Below are 14,988 nucleotides of genomic sequence, written 5' to 3'. Positions count from 1 at the left end.
CACATAGAGACTGTTCTTTTACCATGTTTCCTTTGGTAGCGAAGTCCGCTTACAAAGTTCCTGCTCTTCAGTCCTCTCAGCCCTATCTCTCCTTTCTCCCGCAGAAACGTGTTCCTTACCAGATGGGCTGGTACAATCTTTATGGAGCACTTTGTCATTACAATTATCTCCATCTTCAAAAGCAAAAGTGTTGTTTTAAGCTATTCTTTGCACCAGTTCTTTGTACAAAAACAAAGAAAGGAAAAAAGACTGCTGCAAATAACGGACAGCATACAAGAAGGTATCACAGGAAATTATGTGTCTCTAAAACTGCTTTGCTGAAAATCAAAGCATGTTGTGTAGCTCTGTGTAATAGGTCATATTACCTTATCAGTGAGCTCTATGTAATGAGTCATATTACCTTATCAGTGAAAACCAGAAACAGTGTTCACAGTCTGTTTTCTCAGGAATAGCTCCAATGAAGCCAGTGTAGTTGAACTGGTGTGAAAGTGGAGCAATTTAAAAATCATGTAAGTTGAGCTTCTAAATGAGATCATAATCAGTGTACTTTAGCTCAATTTTCTCAGACTGTATGCTCAGCTGTAGCCTTTTACAAGAACAAAATCAGGTTCCCTGAGAAAGGCGTAAGCAGCTTCTGTCCCTGTGTGCCTATGTTCCACTGGACAGGTCTATGTCCTCCAACAATGCCAGCTACAAGAGTTACACAGCTGCAGTGATTCTGCAAGCAGAGATTTCTACACACTGAATACAACTCTTGAAACCTTGCTAGCATCCCATAAAGGACTGGGATGGAGAACACCACCCTAGTGCCTTATCCTACTCACATTTCAGACTGAATGCATGATCTTGACTTTGCCTTCAGTGAAAGCCAGGTTAGCATTGTATGCATCCACTGCATGCCATTATTCCCACAAGTAAATAAACTATAGTTATAAATTTATACATTTCATATTGTGGATACGGTTTTGAGGAACCGTCTGGAAAGAGACAGTTTCATAAAAGCAGCTGTGGGGGTTAGTTACCATAGTCCTGCCCCCCTCAGCACTTTTCTCTGCTGTGCTTTCAACACTGCCTCTTTCTTGCTGGCTCCAGCATTCAGCAGCCTGCCGTGAGCCATTCCAGATCATTAACGAAGCAGAACAGAATTAATTATTCTTTGTAGCTAGACTTACAATGTTTAAAGATGGAAAAGAGACTGAAATAAGCTTCAGAGCTTCAAGTGCAATACCCACAGTTCCATCTCTTTATACAAGAAATCTAATTTTAAACTACCCTTTACAGATCTGCAGAGAACAACCCACTATCTTACTTGATTTCAGTTGTTGATAGGCTGCATCCCATAGCACATGCAGAAATAGAGAACTATTGTTAATACATGATCTCTTCATAACCAAAACCCCTCAAACAGTTAATTTTTTGAGCTTAACTGCAAACTGCATCACTTACATTAGACTTTCTTTCAAAAAACTGATAAAATCATTAAGCAGTAGAGGCCAAAGAACTGATCTCTGCAGGGTGTCATGAGAAATACAATCACTCAGTAATGATTTCTTATTTATAATTACTATTGGGACTTGTCACTTAATCAGTCCTAAATTCATTAGTGCCATGTTGATTTTGTATCACTCTGGATAATCGATCAAGATGCCATGCAGCACTAAGTCAAATGCCTTACAGGAACAAGTCTGCTACATCAAAAATATGACCTTTATCAACCAAACCTGCAATCTCATCAAGAAGTAACTTCACAAGCAGACATTCTATCACTTTGTCAAAGATCAATCTTACAGCTGATGGACCTCCCAGCACTGCTGGTAGTTCTCATCTCCAGCAGCCTGGTCCAGCCTCTGGTCCTCCTCCCTCAACCCACCCCAAGTAATTCTACCTGCTCCTGAAGGACTCCTTCTCAGGTGTCTTCAGGCAGCCCCTGGGACAGCTGTGTGCCGACAAAAGCGGATGCCCCCTTTTATCCTTTCTTGGGGCATTGTGACTCCTGTGTTGCCAGGTAACGTGGAACTGATGGGGCCCCCTATGAGCAGCCCTGCCTGCCACCCCTCAACTCAACCTCCTTCCAAGGAAGAGCTTTGGGATGCTGGCTCTGAGACAGTGCTTGTGCCCAGGAGACCCAGGGGACAGTCCCTGTCCTTGGTGGCCATGTACTGGGCACAGCTGCTGGGTGTCCCTGAAGCATCCTCTGCCACTTGGATCCCAAGAACAAACCTAATGCTGTTACCCTTCTTTTAGAAAATGGCAGAAACCAACCATGCAGCCAGAAACCACCCCTATTATTTATGCCCACTCTGTGCCAGCGTTAATGGTCATGAGGTCATGCAGTGAGGACCGCCAAGGACTTGATCTGTCTGGACACAAACCCTTTTCCAGGGATACATTTCATTAGCTGCAGACTGGAGGAAAGTCAAAGTGCAACCAGAGCCATATGTTGGGACAGATGATGCCAGGAGACCACCATGGAAATAACACAGGCTTTGGAAAACAAGGGGACAGAGATTAAACTGGTGTGGTGGAAAGGCTGGTCATTTTCAGACATAGTGTAGAATAATAAGGGAAGATTGAAATAAGGCAAGCAGGATTGTAAACATGTTCAACTGACTTGCACTTGGGCTGTAGACAAGTATATATATCATACTGTTGTTTTGAATTATGTGCTCGACAAGTAGAACATCTGTCTTCAGATAATACAGGCCTCTGACAGACTAAGGTGCCCTCCTGGACATGCTTGAGATTACTGTCCTGCTATGAAGAAATTTGAAGTACAGTAGTAAAAGTATGCCTGGCTGAATCCCTAATAAACAGACACAAAACATCAGAATAAGCAACCCTCTAGCATGGATCAAGCTCAGCAGTGCCTGCATCCCTGCCTGTGTGCCTCTGCCCGGGTACTGCTTTCAGGATTCCCTGGTTGGCAAGGCAATGAAACTAACTTTCTCAATTGCATTTCATCCATGGTTCTGTGACTGTTCCTGCACTGGCTCACACAGCCCAACCAGTGAGGCAGGCTTGGCACTTCATCTCTGCTCCAGTCACAGCAAAGCACGCCTGCATTGAGTCCAGCAGGACAGCAGCATCCACTGATTTCAAACGTGGTGTTCCACTTCAAGAACAGAACATACAAGTGTTCAGTGTTAACCTGGGAACTAACCATGTTTAAGAACCAGGCTCGCAGCCATGCACTGCCAGCAGCTGTTCCTTTGACAGGTACAAGCATTTCTGCAGGCAGCACGCCTTCCTCAGTGGAAGAGTTTGCTCAGGCTCAAGTCTTCTGGAGTCTGCCCTGTCACAAAAAGTCCAATGACTCTAGAAGCTCTAATGACACTTTTATTTAACACTGCATCATTAAGCAAGTTTGTACAGCCCTTGGGTTTTTTTCTGCTCAAAGCCAACTGTGAATAAGTAAAAGGACCCCCAAAAACCCTTCCTGCTGCAGCTCTCTTGTGCAAAAATCTCTCCCTGATTGCATTACTTTATGACGAAGTTGTTCCCTGTGAGGGTGCTGAGGCGCTGGCACAAGCTGCCCAGAGGAGCTGTGGCTGCCCCATCCCTGGCAGTGTTCAAGGACAGGTTGGATAGAGCTTAGCACAACCTGGTTTAGTGGAAGGTGTCCCTGCCAATGGCAGGGGGGTGGAACTGGATGAGCTTAAAGGTCCCTTCCAACCCATTCTGTGTCTATGAATTAATGAGCAAATCTAGGGGGGAATAAAATAAAATAAAAAAATAAAAATAAAAAATAAAATAAAAATAAAATAAAATAAAATAAAATAAAATAAAATAAAATAAAATAAAATAAAATAAAATAAAATAAAATAAAATAAAATAAAATAAAATAAAATAAAATAAAATAAAATAAAATAAAATAAAATAAAATAAAACCCAGCCCATACAATAGCTATGAAACACCGAACTCCAAACGAAAAGATGACTGATTTGAAGCGCTGATTAGCACCCCGGGGCCGAGAGGCTGCTCTTGTACCAGCTGTACCGGGAACAGGTCGAGGCGCCTGTGCACGGCTGGAGAAGATGGAAGGGGAAAAAGGGGGTTTTCTTTTAAATCTCTGTAACAGACTCGTATGTCGCGACTCTACCAGTATTTAGAGGGGGGAACATAGAGACTAAGAGCCATAGGCGGCGAGCGATGGCTCTGCTATCTGCTCGTCAAGGCTGCTAGGCCGTCTTCCGCAGGCGGCCCGTCGCGGTAGCGCTTAGTCTTGTCTGGATCCAACATGGCGGCCAACGCCACCACCAACCCGTCCCAGCTCCTGCCCCTCGGTAACCGGCCCTGCCGTCGTGATGCTTCCGCGTTCACGTGGTGTCCGGGAGGGGGGGGGGGGGGATGTGTGTGTGTGTCTGCTGACCGGCAGCAGGGAAGGGAGGCGGAGGCCGTTTGCAAGCTCCTGCGGGCTGGCGGGAGGTTTGAATGGGGTGGCGCGGTGGGAGCGCCTCCTCTCAGGCGGGTGTTTCTTTGCTCAGCCCCGGACGGGAGGGATCGGCGGGTGTAGAGCGGCGTTTGGGGCCGCTTAGGGAGTCCTCTGGGCCGTGGCTGGGGACGAGCGCTGGTGCTTCACTCTGGTGCTTCGCTGTCCCCCGTTAAGTAACCACGCACTGGCGGCAGGAAGGAGCTTTGGCTCGGGGGAACGTGTTCCTCCAGCGTTCATCTTGCTGCCTCGGGAAGCAGTCTATCTGCTAGCAGCGGAGTGTGCGAGTAGACTCTTTAAATATATATTGTTAGTGTCTTTTTAGGACAAGAGATAGCGGCCTCAAGCTGCGCCAGGGGACGTTTAGAGTGGATAGTGGGGAAAATCTCTTCACGGAAAGGGTGATCAGGCGTTGGAACAGGCTGCCCAGGGAAGTGGTGGAATCACCGTCCCTGGAAACAATCAGAAATCTTGTAGATGAGCCCCTCAGTGACGTGGTTTAGTGGTGGTCTTGCCAGTCCTGGGCTAATGGTTGCACTTGAGGTCCAACCTTAAAGGTCTTTTCCAACGTAGTTGGTTCTATGATTTAATCTTTTCCCTAATTTTTTGTGGTTTTGTTTGGGTTTTGTTGTTGTTGGTGTTGGGTTGGTGTTGGGTTTTTTTTCACCAGTGTCTGCAGCAATCACTTATTTGCCACCAGTGTCAGGGGGTTTGTCCTAAAAAATGTGCATTCTGTAAAACGTTCTCTTGTACATGTCAAATCTTTTGTCTCTTTTTATTGACAGAGCTTGTGGACAAATGCATAGGTTCACGCATCCATATTGTGATGAAGAGTGATAAAGAAATCGTTGGAACACTTCTAGGATTTGATGACTTTGTTAGTATCCTTTGGTGCGAGTACTTAAGGCCATCCAGTGTATGCTTTGGCACAATTCATTTATTGCTTCTGATAGGTTTGAGTTCACTGGATAGAGCCTTCTTGTCTGGGTTGTGTTATTCTCATATTTTTATTTTATGGATAAAATCACAGTTCAGTATAAAATAAAAATAATATTAAATACTTTAACTTTTTTAAATTCTTGGCCTTATTTTCCTTGAAACTGGATTTTCAGATATGGTATTAGAAGATGTTACAGAATTGTAAGTACAATTTCTGCCTCTAGTTACTATTTAGTGGTTTGTTTCCTGAAGATAAATACTGTGCAAGACCTGTAAGCAAAGTGTTCTTATATTTTGGAAACTTGCCAGCTGAATAGTTTTTATCTTGCACTTAAACTGTAGTTATCTATTCCAGACAGCCATGTCATAGAGTAGTTGTTGCATGATTTATAGTTGTAGTCAGGTTCCTAATTTGTAGCCTGAATTTTGCATGGGTTGTGTGGTGAACTTTCCAGTAGTTTGTTTGCTTTCACATTTCCTTAAAGTCTGGCCAAAGATTTGAAAAGGTGGCAGACTTAAGGGTGAATATTTATTACTTTTTCAAGCCACATTGTTATTTGAAACCTATTTGGAATATTGGTGGTATTCAAGAAATTGCTGAGATTCAGAAGGTAAAATTGGTATCTTTAAGTACTGAGCAGAAAAGTACCATGGATCTTTTTATTTGCCGGATAGCTGTCTCTATCCAGGTGGTCATTTAATGAAGATTGTGCTGCAGATGAACTAATTTATCTATTAGTTCCAACAAATGCCATCCTAATGCAGAATTTATGTCAGTTCTGCTGTCAAAACTGTAATTATTGTCCCTTGTTACATATTCTTACTTACTTTTTCTAATGCTACTTCAGTGAGATTACACCTGAGGGCAGAAGAATCACGAAGCTAGACCAGATTTTGCTAAATGGAAATAACATAACAATGGTAAGTTGTCATTGCTAAAATGCTGCATGCATTTATTTTCTGTACTAAATCAATAAAACAGTTGAATTCCACCACTTCAAGCTGAGCTTTCCAGATAGTTCCATGACATAAGCTATTTTCAGGTAGCTTTCAGGGCATATGTGTGTGTGAACAGTGCTGGAAAAGTGACCTTACTGCTTTTCTTGGTACATAGTACAGTAAACATGAAGAGAGCATGGCCCTGAATTTATTTGGGTGAATAGGTTTCTAGTCTTCAGGTGTGCTAGGGAATTGCTGACATTGTTGTCCACTGTAGGCTGGTTCGTACAGTGGCTTTCAACTCATGAGTGTTTGCAGAAGTATGTAGGGTGAAATACATCTACACTTCATTATCTCATGTATAAATATTTTTGCAGAAGTTTGGATGCTTACAAGCTCATCGAGTCATTTGGCATGTGATGCCCACAGAGCTGTACCTTTTACATGCTCTGAAAAAACAAAAATTTGGAGGTCTGTTGGATTATACCAAACTGGAAGCACTGATTTTTAGTGTATTATGTGCTTATGTATGTATAGCAGTACTGGAACAGTAATTGAATACTGTAATTCTGCAATTGCTGAATTCTGCTATTTCTTAAGCACCACAAAAGCAGACCCACGATAGGTTTTTGCTTGTCTGCATAAATGGCTACAAAATATGGACTTCCTACATAAAGGCATTGCTAATTTTGTGGGAAGAAAAGAGGAAGTCTGTCTTGAGCCTGTCAGCTCAAGAAGAATCTCCATTTTGCTGTCTTAACCTTCCTTGCACCTCCCTGCTGTGTGTCTGAGCAAGTGCTATCTTGACTTAATTTCAAAGCCTTTTTCTGCTTTGGTTATTGTTCTGCATCCTTGAAAGGACTGTGCATGTTCTGACATCTTGTATGGGGTGGAATTATTATCATCCAATTAAGCTGGTGGTACAATGCCCTTGAAGCAGAAGCTGGTGACAGAGTGCAAATTTTCAGCAAGACATAGATGTTTCTATATTAGATTTTGTGTCTCTTCCAGAGACATATCTTCCCACATCAGGAAGACTTTAGACTTTCTCTTACGTCACTCCCCAAAGCAGTGGAGGTCTTTGTCTTTAGAAATGCTCAGCTAAGTATTAAGGATATATAAAAAAGGAAAAGGAATGGTTAAAATTGTTTAAAAATAATATATAAAAAGCAACGGTTATCCTCTTTCTTTTTTTCCCTTATTAATGTTTTTCCTTTTCTGTTGTTCAGCTCTTTACTTTCTTCACAGGAAGATGCTACTCCCTGCTATCTGTGAAAGGGTTCAGGTTCTTTCTTAGTTTTTGGGCTCTGCTTAGCAATAGGAGTTGGAAAGAGGAAAACAAACTACCAGTATAGCAACAGTCTGGGGAAGAATCAGCAATCAGAGAAATTCTTCATGAGAGGAAGCATAGCCTTTGTCTTTAAAAACAAGCTGTAGTGTTTCTAGACAGAATCATCTCCTTAAATTGAATAACAAAGACAAAATCCAAAATGTCTGCTCCCTAGGATCTCCTTTATGTTTTGTTAAACATTCTTCCTGTTTTGGATATTCTTTTTGGCCTGTGCTTCTCTGTCAGCAACTGACTACTTCTGTTCGGAGAGGAAGATAATACTGGATCTAAAAATCCCTTTTGTGGTCTACCATAAAGCCTTCATCTGCCAAAGTGTTGTAAAGCAAGGACGTGTGGGTTTGTAGAACTCAAACCTATGGTACTAACATAAAATTGTCTTATTCTTTTATAGCTGGTTCCTGGAGGAGAAGGACCTGAAGTATAAATTGATACACTGTGTGTACATATATATATATTCTAAATAGAGCCTTTGGGGTATGGGTGTCAGTGGGGTTTGATGTGGGTTGGTTGTTGAATGTCTTATTTTCGCATTCTTGCAGTTGACATTTGATAAAAGGCAAGGATTTCACTATCAGAAAAGGTACATTGCTAATGGTAATGTTGACTTCCTAAGTTGACTCATGACTTTTTTGTAGAAAACATACCAAGCTGTTCTGAATAAAAGGCTTTCTTTTTGCTAGTTATTGTGTTCTATTATGTAAGCGCACAAGTTGGATAGTTTTATAACTGGTTGATGGAATGAAAAAATCATTGTTATTTTTCAGTTTCAGTCTTCAGTTTTTCTGCATCTGTTGTGTTTGGTTTTGGTCCATGTCTATCTTATAATTCAGATCCTAAACTGCATCATTTGTTTGAACACAGCTTAAGGCTATGTAACCAGAAACCATGTGTGATTCTTAACAGCCTTTGGTTCTTCTGGCCTTGAGCTGAAGCTCTCGTGCATTTCCACTTGGTAGATGTACTTTTCTTATAGTAAAAGCATTATAATGGTATTTGGCGAGGATAGACAGACCAGACCTAGTTCATGTTTGGGGCCTTGAGAGGGGCCCGTGTGAAAATTTGTCATTCTTATCCGTGTTAACTCTGCTTTCACCACTAAGTGGTGCTGTGTATACTTAATTAAATTGGAAGCTGTGTATACCAGCTAGCATAATTCAGAGTAGTCATTTTAGAGTAAATGTTCTTTTAGCTGCATCTGTTCTTCTATGATATAAAAACTCGACAAAGATTTGGAGCAACTACTACTTTAGAAGAATTTCCATAAAAGAATTGCTATGGGGGCATTGTCGTGATGAACAAAAATATAACAGATTCTAGACCATGTCCAGTGCAGCTTATGCTTCCACAATACACTACTCAACTGATTCCTAGCTGTAAATGTCTGAAGAATAATCACAGGTGCCTGCTGTTACCCTAGGGATAAACAGGGTGCATTATGGATTCATAGGGACAGGAAATGCTTTGCTTTCCCATCAGCAGAAGAAAGAAGAGTTGAAGAGGGCTCAGGAGCAAGAGACTGTAAGGATGTTGCTGTACTAGATCTTTTTTTCTTGCTTTTTCTGACAGAAAAGATGTCTTCTGCTAACTGGGTCTTAGCTCAAAGTACCAGGAGAACTTGCTTTAGCCTGCTAGAGAAGAAAGAAACTCCTTCCTCAGTCCCAGGGAGTGTGCTGCTTTGGATTCATTTGTTCTGAATCTGCAATTGCAATGTTTAGATTGCCCAGTGACAATATATACCATCAACTCCCTGAATGGATTTTCTTTTGTGCCCCCATTTCCTTCTCCAGCTTTCTTAAATCAATTTTAAATCTATATATATATTGGAGTATCATCTGGACTTTATTTTCTAGAGGTAATTGACTGTTTTCTTTGGAGCACTTAATACTACACTGTTTAGAAATCTTATATTGTCTTGGGTTGTTACTGATGATTCCATTAGGACCCATTCAGGGCATCTCAGACAGCCACACACTGGAAGTGGAAACATTATTTACAGCAATTATTTCTACCAGGAAAGACACATGTAACTATTCCACACATCAGTCTTACAGGACCTGTATTATTCAATCACATACCCTCACTAGGGAAAACTCTTCCCCTTGGAGATACCCCTACATGTCCTGTGAAGGAAGCTTCCCCCTTATGATGAAATAAGAGAAATGCCTGCTTTACTGATAGAAGTGCAATACACACAGAAACTGAACAGAAACAATGGAGAGAAGTTGCATATACTTTGGTTCTAGGTGTTACGGCAAACAGGTGTATTCATAGATACGAACAAAGACTGAGGATTTTGCTTTTTATATGTCCACCTAAAACCACCTGAGAACATTGGTGTGATGGAATTATTGATGATGATCTTCTGATACAAAGGAATTACATTTTTTCATTCATGAATAGAAGATACTATGGAAAATGATCCTCTGGCACACATTTCAAAATGAGTTCACAAAGCTGGTGCAATTAGTGCAGAAAGTTGACAGTGTATGTCTGTTCATTTAAAGAAGATGAACAGTTTGATGCCAGCTCAGTGGGAAGACATAACAGGCCTTTTGCATGTGCCCGGACATGGAACTCGTGGATCAACAGGCAGGGTGAGGCTAGAGACAAGTGCCCAGTCCAGAGGGTTTATCACTTAAAAAAGTTTTGATGGCAATTCTCAAGACCAAGTTGACTTGAAATTGCCTGCACCAGCTAAGCATGAATTGTATTTGAAGATAAACCATTTTAGGCATGCTTTTTTCTTTTTCAGCTGCTTTATGTCTGGGCACATCCTTCTTTGAAGCAAGCAACCTCCTCTCATTTGCCTTTCTCTTCAGACTTCATTTCTGGTTTGCTTTCTACTGTCCACTTTTGATAGTTTTCTTCCTTCTTCTTTCCTGCCTCATTATGAGCAGCTGTGATAAAAGCAAAATAAAGCCCCACTAACAAGATACTTTCAGAACTGAAAAGCTACCCTTATGGCTGCTATGTGCTCTATTATACTAATTTGGCTTGGAAAAGTGTATTTTTAAAGGCACATAGGTGGCAGTTGGCCAGGCCTCAGTGACCTTTGCTCGTGGAGTGTCTTTGAAAATTTTCATAAATGTATTGCTATGGCAATGAATAATCCTCTTTCAAAAGAGGTATATTATTAATAACGGATAACAGTACATGCCAGCAGCTGCTGCTCAGCCTCCTCAGAGTGCTCTCCAAAATGTCACTCATGCTTTGCCTAAAATGTTATTGCAACACTTAATGGCATGGTGATGGTTATGATGCCTGTATAATAACAGTCAAATGGAATTGCTGTCAAGTAATTTGAGTAAATCATAGACCTTTCTCTGATATTTTGATTTACTTTTGCTGATTATATCTGTTGCATGAAAAAATCAGCATTATATGTTACCAGAAGCAATTGTGCAAAAGTCTTTGCAGACATATTTCATCTCTTACTGTTTATACATTTTCCTAATAAGTATGCGTAATATACCCATGGCAGCATAACAGTTTTACATGGAAACAGTACCAAAATTGTGGCATGCTCATGCTACCAAGGTCCACTATAAGGGCAACACAAGTCCCATGCCTGATTACAGAGTTCTGCACACTACTGCATTGCACCAACTCTGCTTCTGCAATGTTCTTTTCCCAAAGCAGGACCAGTAACACCACCTGTATAGCTGCTGCTATTCTCCACAGTGATAAAATGGGTCAAAAGTGAGCCACAACATCTCATTCTCTGTTAGCAGGTGATGGAGGGAAAAAAGGGATACAGTCAGGTTAGTGTGGGGATAGATGGGGTTATTCCCTCATCTCCCATAGGCAGGGAGAAGGAATTCCCATAATCCAGACGAGCACAAGAGGCAGTGAGGTTCTTCAGGTGAAATTTTAGCCTTATCTGGACCTTCAACTGACCTGTCTGGACAGAAGAATGAAGGACTACCACCATCAGTTCAGGGAGATAAGACAAAGATGAAGGCAAGAAATGCAGTGGAGTAAGTGGTGAAAGGTAAGAGCAAATTTTACAGTGAAATCAAGGAAGAAAGAAATGGGGAAAAGAAAGAAGGAAAAATTGAAAAGGAGAGGAAAAATATACTTACAAATACCAAATTTATCTAGACTAGAATACCCTTTACAACATAACTTTAGCCACCAAGACTTTTGTGAGGTAAGGCTAGTACTATGTGAGAGCAGACTTAGCTAGATCCTGCTGGAAATCTGATCTGCTCCCTTTGCATGGCTATAACACCACTACAAATAGCAGCCAGTTCCAAAGGAAAAGCTAAAAACTCTCCCCCTTAAATAGTTTTCATCATTTAGTAAGCTCCTAGTGATTTGACATGTTTTCAGTAAAACATGATCTGTCTAACCCCCATTTATGAATTAAAATTACCATGTTGTTCCTACTACAATGATAAAAAAATGTCACATTACTGAAGCTGGTACGACTGTCACTTAGATAATCCTTCAAGAAACAATTTTCTGTTGTACTTCACTGAAATAGTTTAACAATTTTCTCTTTCTTAACAAATATTACTCATAATTCCAGACTGATGAGCTCAATCATATTGTTAGGGATGAAAAATTTTGATGCAAACTTAGCATATGCACAATGTTTGGCTCAGAGCCTGCTATGATAAAATCCTCTACAATGTAAGCTGATGCATTAGGTTGGCTTAACACTCCCTGCAAGGCACAGATGACAGACAATATGAGATGCTCACTAAACAGTAATAGAGAATCATAGAATGGTTTGGTGGAAAGGACCTTATATCACCTAGTTCCAAACCCCTGCCATGGGGGTATACAACCTTTGGAAAGAAGAACCCTGCTCCAATATCAGAAGTTTGTAATAGGTTGAATATCAAGCAAAAAATTATTTACACTAATTCCTCAATGTTTAAATAAGGATCTTTAAAGTATATTAATCTCTACAAAGGGACACAAAGGCACAGCTTGTGTTGAAAGAAATGGCTGAGAGAGACCCTAATTTGCATAGATACATCTCATGTTACTAGTACAGGCAACATGAGGAACCCTTCTAATTTATCAAATAAAAATAAATGTTATAATAAGCAAATTTGAGACTTCCTGCAGGTAATGGAAAATAGAACTGGGGACTTTCTTGGGGCCCATGGATTTTACACCTGCACTGCGAGAACTATCTGAGAACGAAACCGGGGTGACTTTAATTTTGCAAACATCTCTCAAAACAAATATTTTAAAGAGTTAAATAAACCATCAGAAAAAAACCACCACCAGTTCACCTAAAAGGTGAAACTTTCATCCTATTTAATATGCTACTTGATTTTTATGTAATATATATGAGCTCTTTGGAGGGGATCTTCAGAGGTCTGAGTATGCAATCTGGCAGGTTGGTATTTAAGCTGGGAAATCAACAATGCTAGGGAAAAACAATTAGTGCTGATATAAAAAAATAAACTCACAGAATCATAGAATGGTTTGGGTTGGAAGGGATCTTAAAGCTCATCCAGTTCCACCCCTCTTGCTAAGGCCAGGGACACCTTCCACTAGGCCAGGTTGCTCCAAGCCCTGTCCAGCCTGGCCTTGAACACTGCCAGGGATGGGACAGCCACAGCTTCTCTGGGCAACCTGTGCCAGTGCCTTACCACCATCACAGGGAACAACTTCTTCCTAATACCTAATACAAATCTCCCCGTTTTCATTTTAAAGCCATTCCTCCTTGTCTAGACACTACATTGCTTTGTATTCCAACATTCTCGTCGGCCCATTTATGCACTGGAAGCTGCTCTAAGGTCTCCCTACATGACTTCTGCAGGCCGAATGAGCCCAACTCTCAGCCTGTCTCCATAGCAGAGGTACTCCACTCCTCAGAGCATCTTTGTGGCGTCCTCTGGACTTGCTCCAACTCAGCAAATATCAGGAAAACAGACAAAATGGATGTATGGCATTTGGGGGGGTGGGGGGGGGGAGGGGCTGCAGGGCAACCTCTGTGAGGACAGGCTTGGCTTGCCCCATGGAGGAAATAGCCGGTTCCACTGGTTCCAATGGACCCACCACAGGGCAAAGCTGAGGGAGCTGGAGGCATCTCTGAAGGTGTTTTCTCCAAGTATTTAGATATCTGGCTTTGTTTCTCAATAACCAACTCAGTAATTATATATTTATATTAATGGGCTATAAATTAAGTTAAATTCCTCAATCTGAAACTGTTTTACCCACAACAGATTTATTTAAGGATTAGTTAGCTGAATTAAGTGGGGTTTGGTTTGAATTTTATTTTTTACACTAATGAGAATTTTTCCTTACATTTGAGCTTTCTGGAATTGTCAAGAGTGCCATTAATATCTTCCATTTGTATAGAACTTTGCATACTGAAATATCCCAAAATATTTTATAAATTACAGCTACTGGTCATGAAGCTTCCTGTGAATTATAGCATATCCAGTAACAGAGGGTATAGAATAATTTTGGCAATGGAGAAGACAGGCACATTTAATTAAATGTACATTTTTCAGCTGCCTTTGGAAAAACAAACCAAAACAGCTGATTGCCTTCCAGGAACAAGCATTCATCACCAGAAAATTACCCCTTATGCCTGCTCAAAAAGAACATTTTGTGAAGGCAGTCCATACAGAAGTGGTGGCAGAAGCTTTCTTCCACCACAAAACATCAGCCAGACACATCTTTTTCTTAACTTCTATCAGGATAAAAAGAACAAAGTTTCCTTAGATTTGCCACTTCTGGGGGAGACACAGTTCAGGGATGTTTTGGAAATTATGTCTGTCTGAAACACCTCTGATAAAAATACCAACATTTCCATGTTTGATCTATATTCAGAAGTGTATGATACACTTCTTAATCACACACTGCCATGCAAGGCAGAGTTTTATCATCATACCTGGTGAAAACAGATATTTAAACCTGGTTTTCTTTCACTGAAACTGCATACTACAGAAAGAGACAGCTGTTTTGAACATAGCATTGTTTCTTTAAGTATTTTGGGGGTGATCATTACTCTCACATGTGTCAGAACAAAGTTTCAGCAGCTTGTGGCTAGGGAGTTAAACACTGACAGAGATTGTGAAACATTGTGATACTTCAGTTTGGTTTTTAAAACTGAGGTTATTGTATAGCATTTTCAAATAGAAAAATATATTCTGAATCTCCTCCTGAGTTCTGGTTAAGTAAAAAAACATAAAGAGGATTTCAAGCAGAACATCTTTTTCCTTTTGGCACTCTTTGTCTATTTAAAAGTAGCAAAACATGCAAAGCCATTGCATGAATAATTAATACTGAAGTTATCCTGGCCAAGATTTTCAGAAGTAGATTTTTCATTATCTTAGTGCTCTGAATGCAAATGTAAAT

The 14,988-nt window shown here is 40.7% G+C and overlaps 1 protein-coding gene across 4 annotated transcripts; it reads left to right on the top strand.

The window, feature by feature from the left end:
• The first annotated feature begins 4,228 nt into the window (after positions 1-4,228).
• LOC101876003 (U6 snRNA-associated Sm-like protein LSm5) lies at positions 4,229-9,480 on the top strand. Of its 4 annotated transcripts, XM_034069686.1 has the most exons (6): positions 4,229-4,284; positions 5,216-5,311; positions 5,543-5,570; positions 6,218-6,290; positions 8,051-8,094; positions 9,226-9,474. In XM_034069686.1, the coding sequence occupies exons 1-5, from the start codon at positions 4,239-4,241 to the stop codon at positions 8,081-8,083; spliced, it is 276 nt and encodes a 91-aa protein (XP_033925577.1). In that variant the 5' UTR covers positions 4,229-4,238; the 3' UTR covers positions 8,084-8,094; positions 9,226-9,474. The 4 variants fall into 4 exon arrangements, with proteins under 4 accessions (XP_033925577.1, XP_033925581.1, XP_033925569.1 ...); XM_034069690.1 differs by lacking the exon at positions 8,051-8,094 and having other exon boundaries at positions 9,226-9,480; XM_034069678.1 differs by lacking the exon at positions 9,226-9,474 and having other exon boundaries at positions 8,051-8,338.
• Positions 9,481-14,988: the final 5,508 nt, after the last annotated feature.

The sequence above is a fragment of the Melopsittacus undulatus genome, chromosome 1 (genome assembly GCF_012275295.1).
Source record: "Melopsittacus undulatus isolate bMelUnd1 chromosome 1, bMelUnd1.mat.Z, whole genome shotgun sequence".
Lineage (NCBI taxonomy): Eukaryota > Metazoa > Chordata > Aves > Psittaciformes > Psittaculidae > Melopsittacus > Melopsittacus undulatus.
The sequence above is the reverse complement of the archived record's forward strand: the minus strand, read 5'-3'. Positions and strand labels throughout refer to the sequence as shown.

Excerpts from the sequence above, each read along its gene's own strand:
- LOC101876003 (XM_034069686.1), top strand. The coding sequence starts at position 4,239 with ATGGCGGCCAACGCCACCACCAACCCGTCCCAGCTCCTGCCCCTCG. Across the intron at positions 5,571-6,217 it reads TTAGAAGATGTTACAGAATT|TGAGATTACACCTGAGGGCA; the intron begins GTAAGTACAATT and ends ATGCTACTTCAG. Across the intron at positions 6,291-8,050 it reads ATGGAAATAACATAACAATG|CTGGTTCCTGGAGGAGAAGG; the intron begins GTAAGTTGTCAT and ends ATTCTTTTATAG.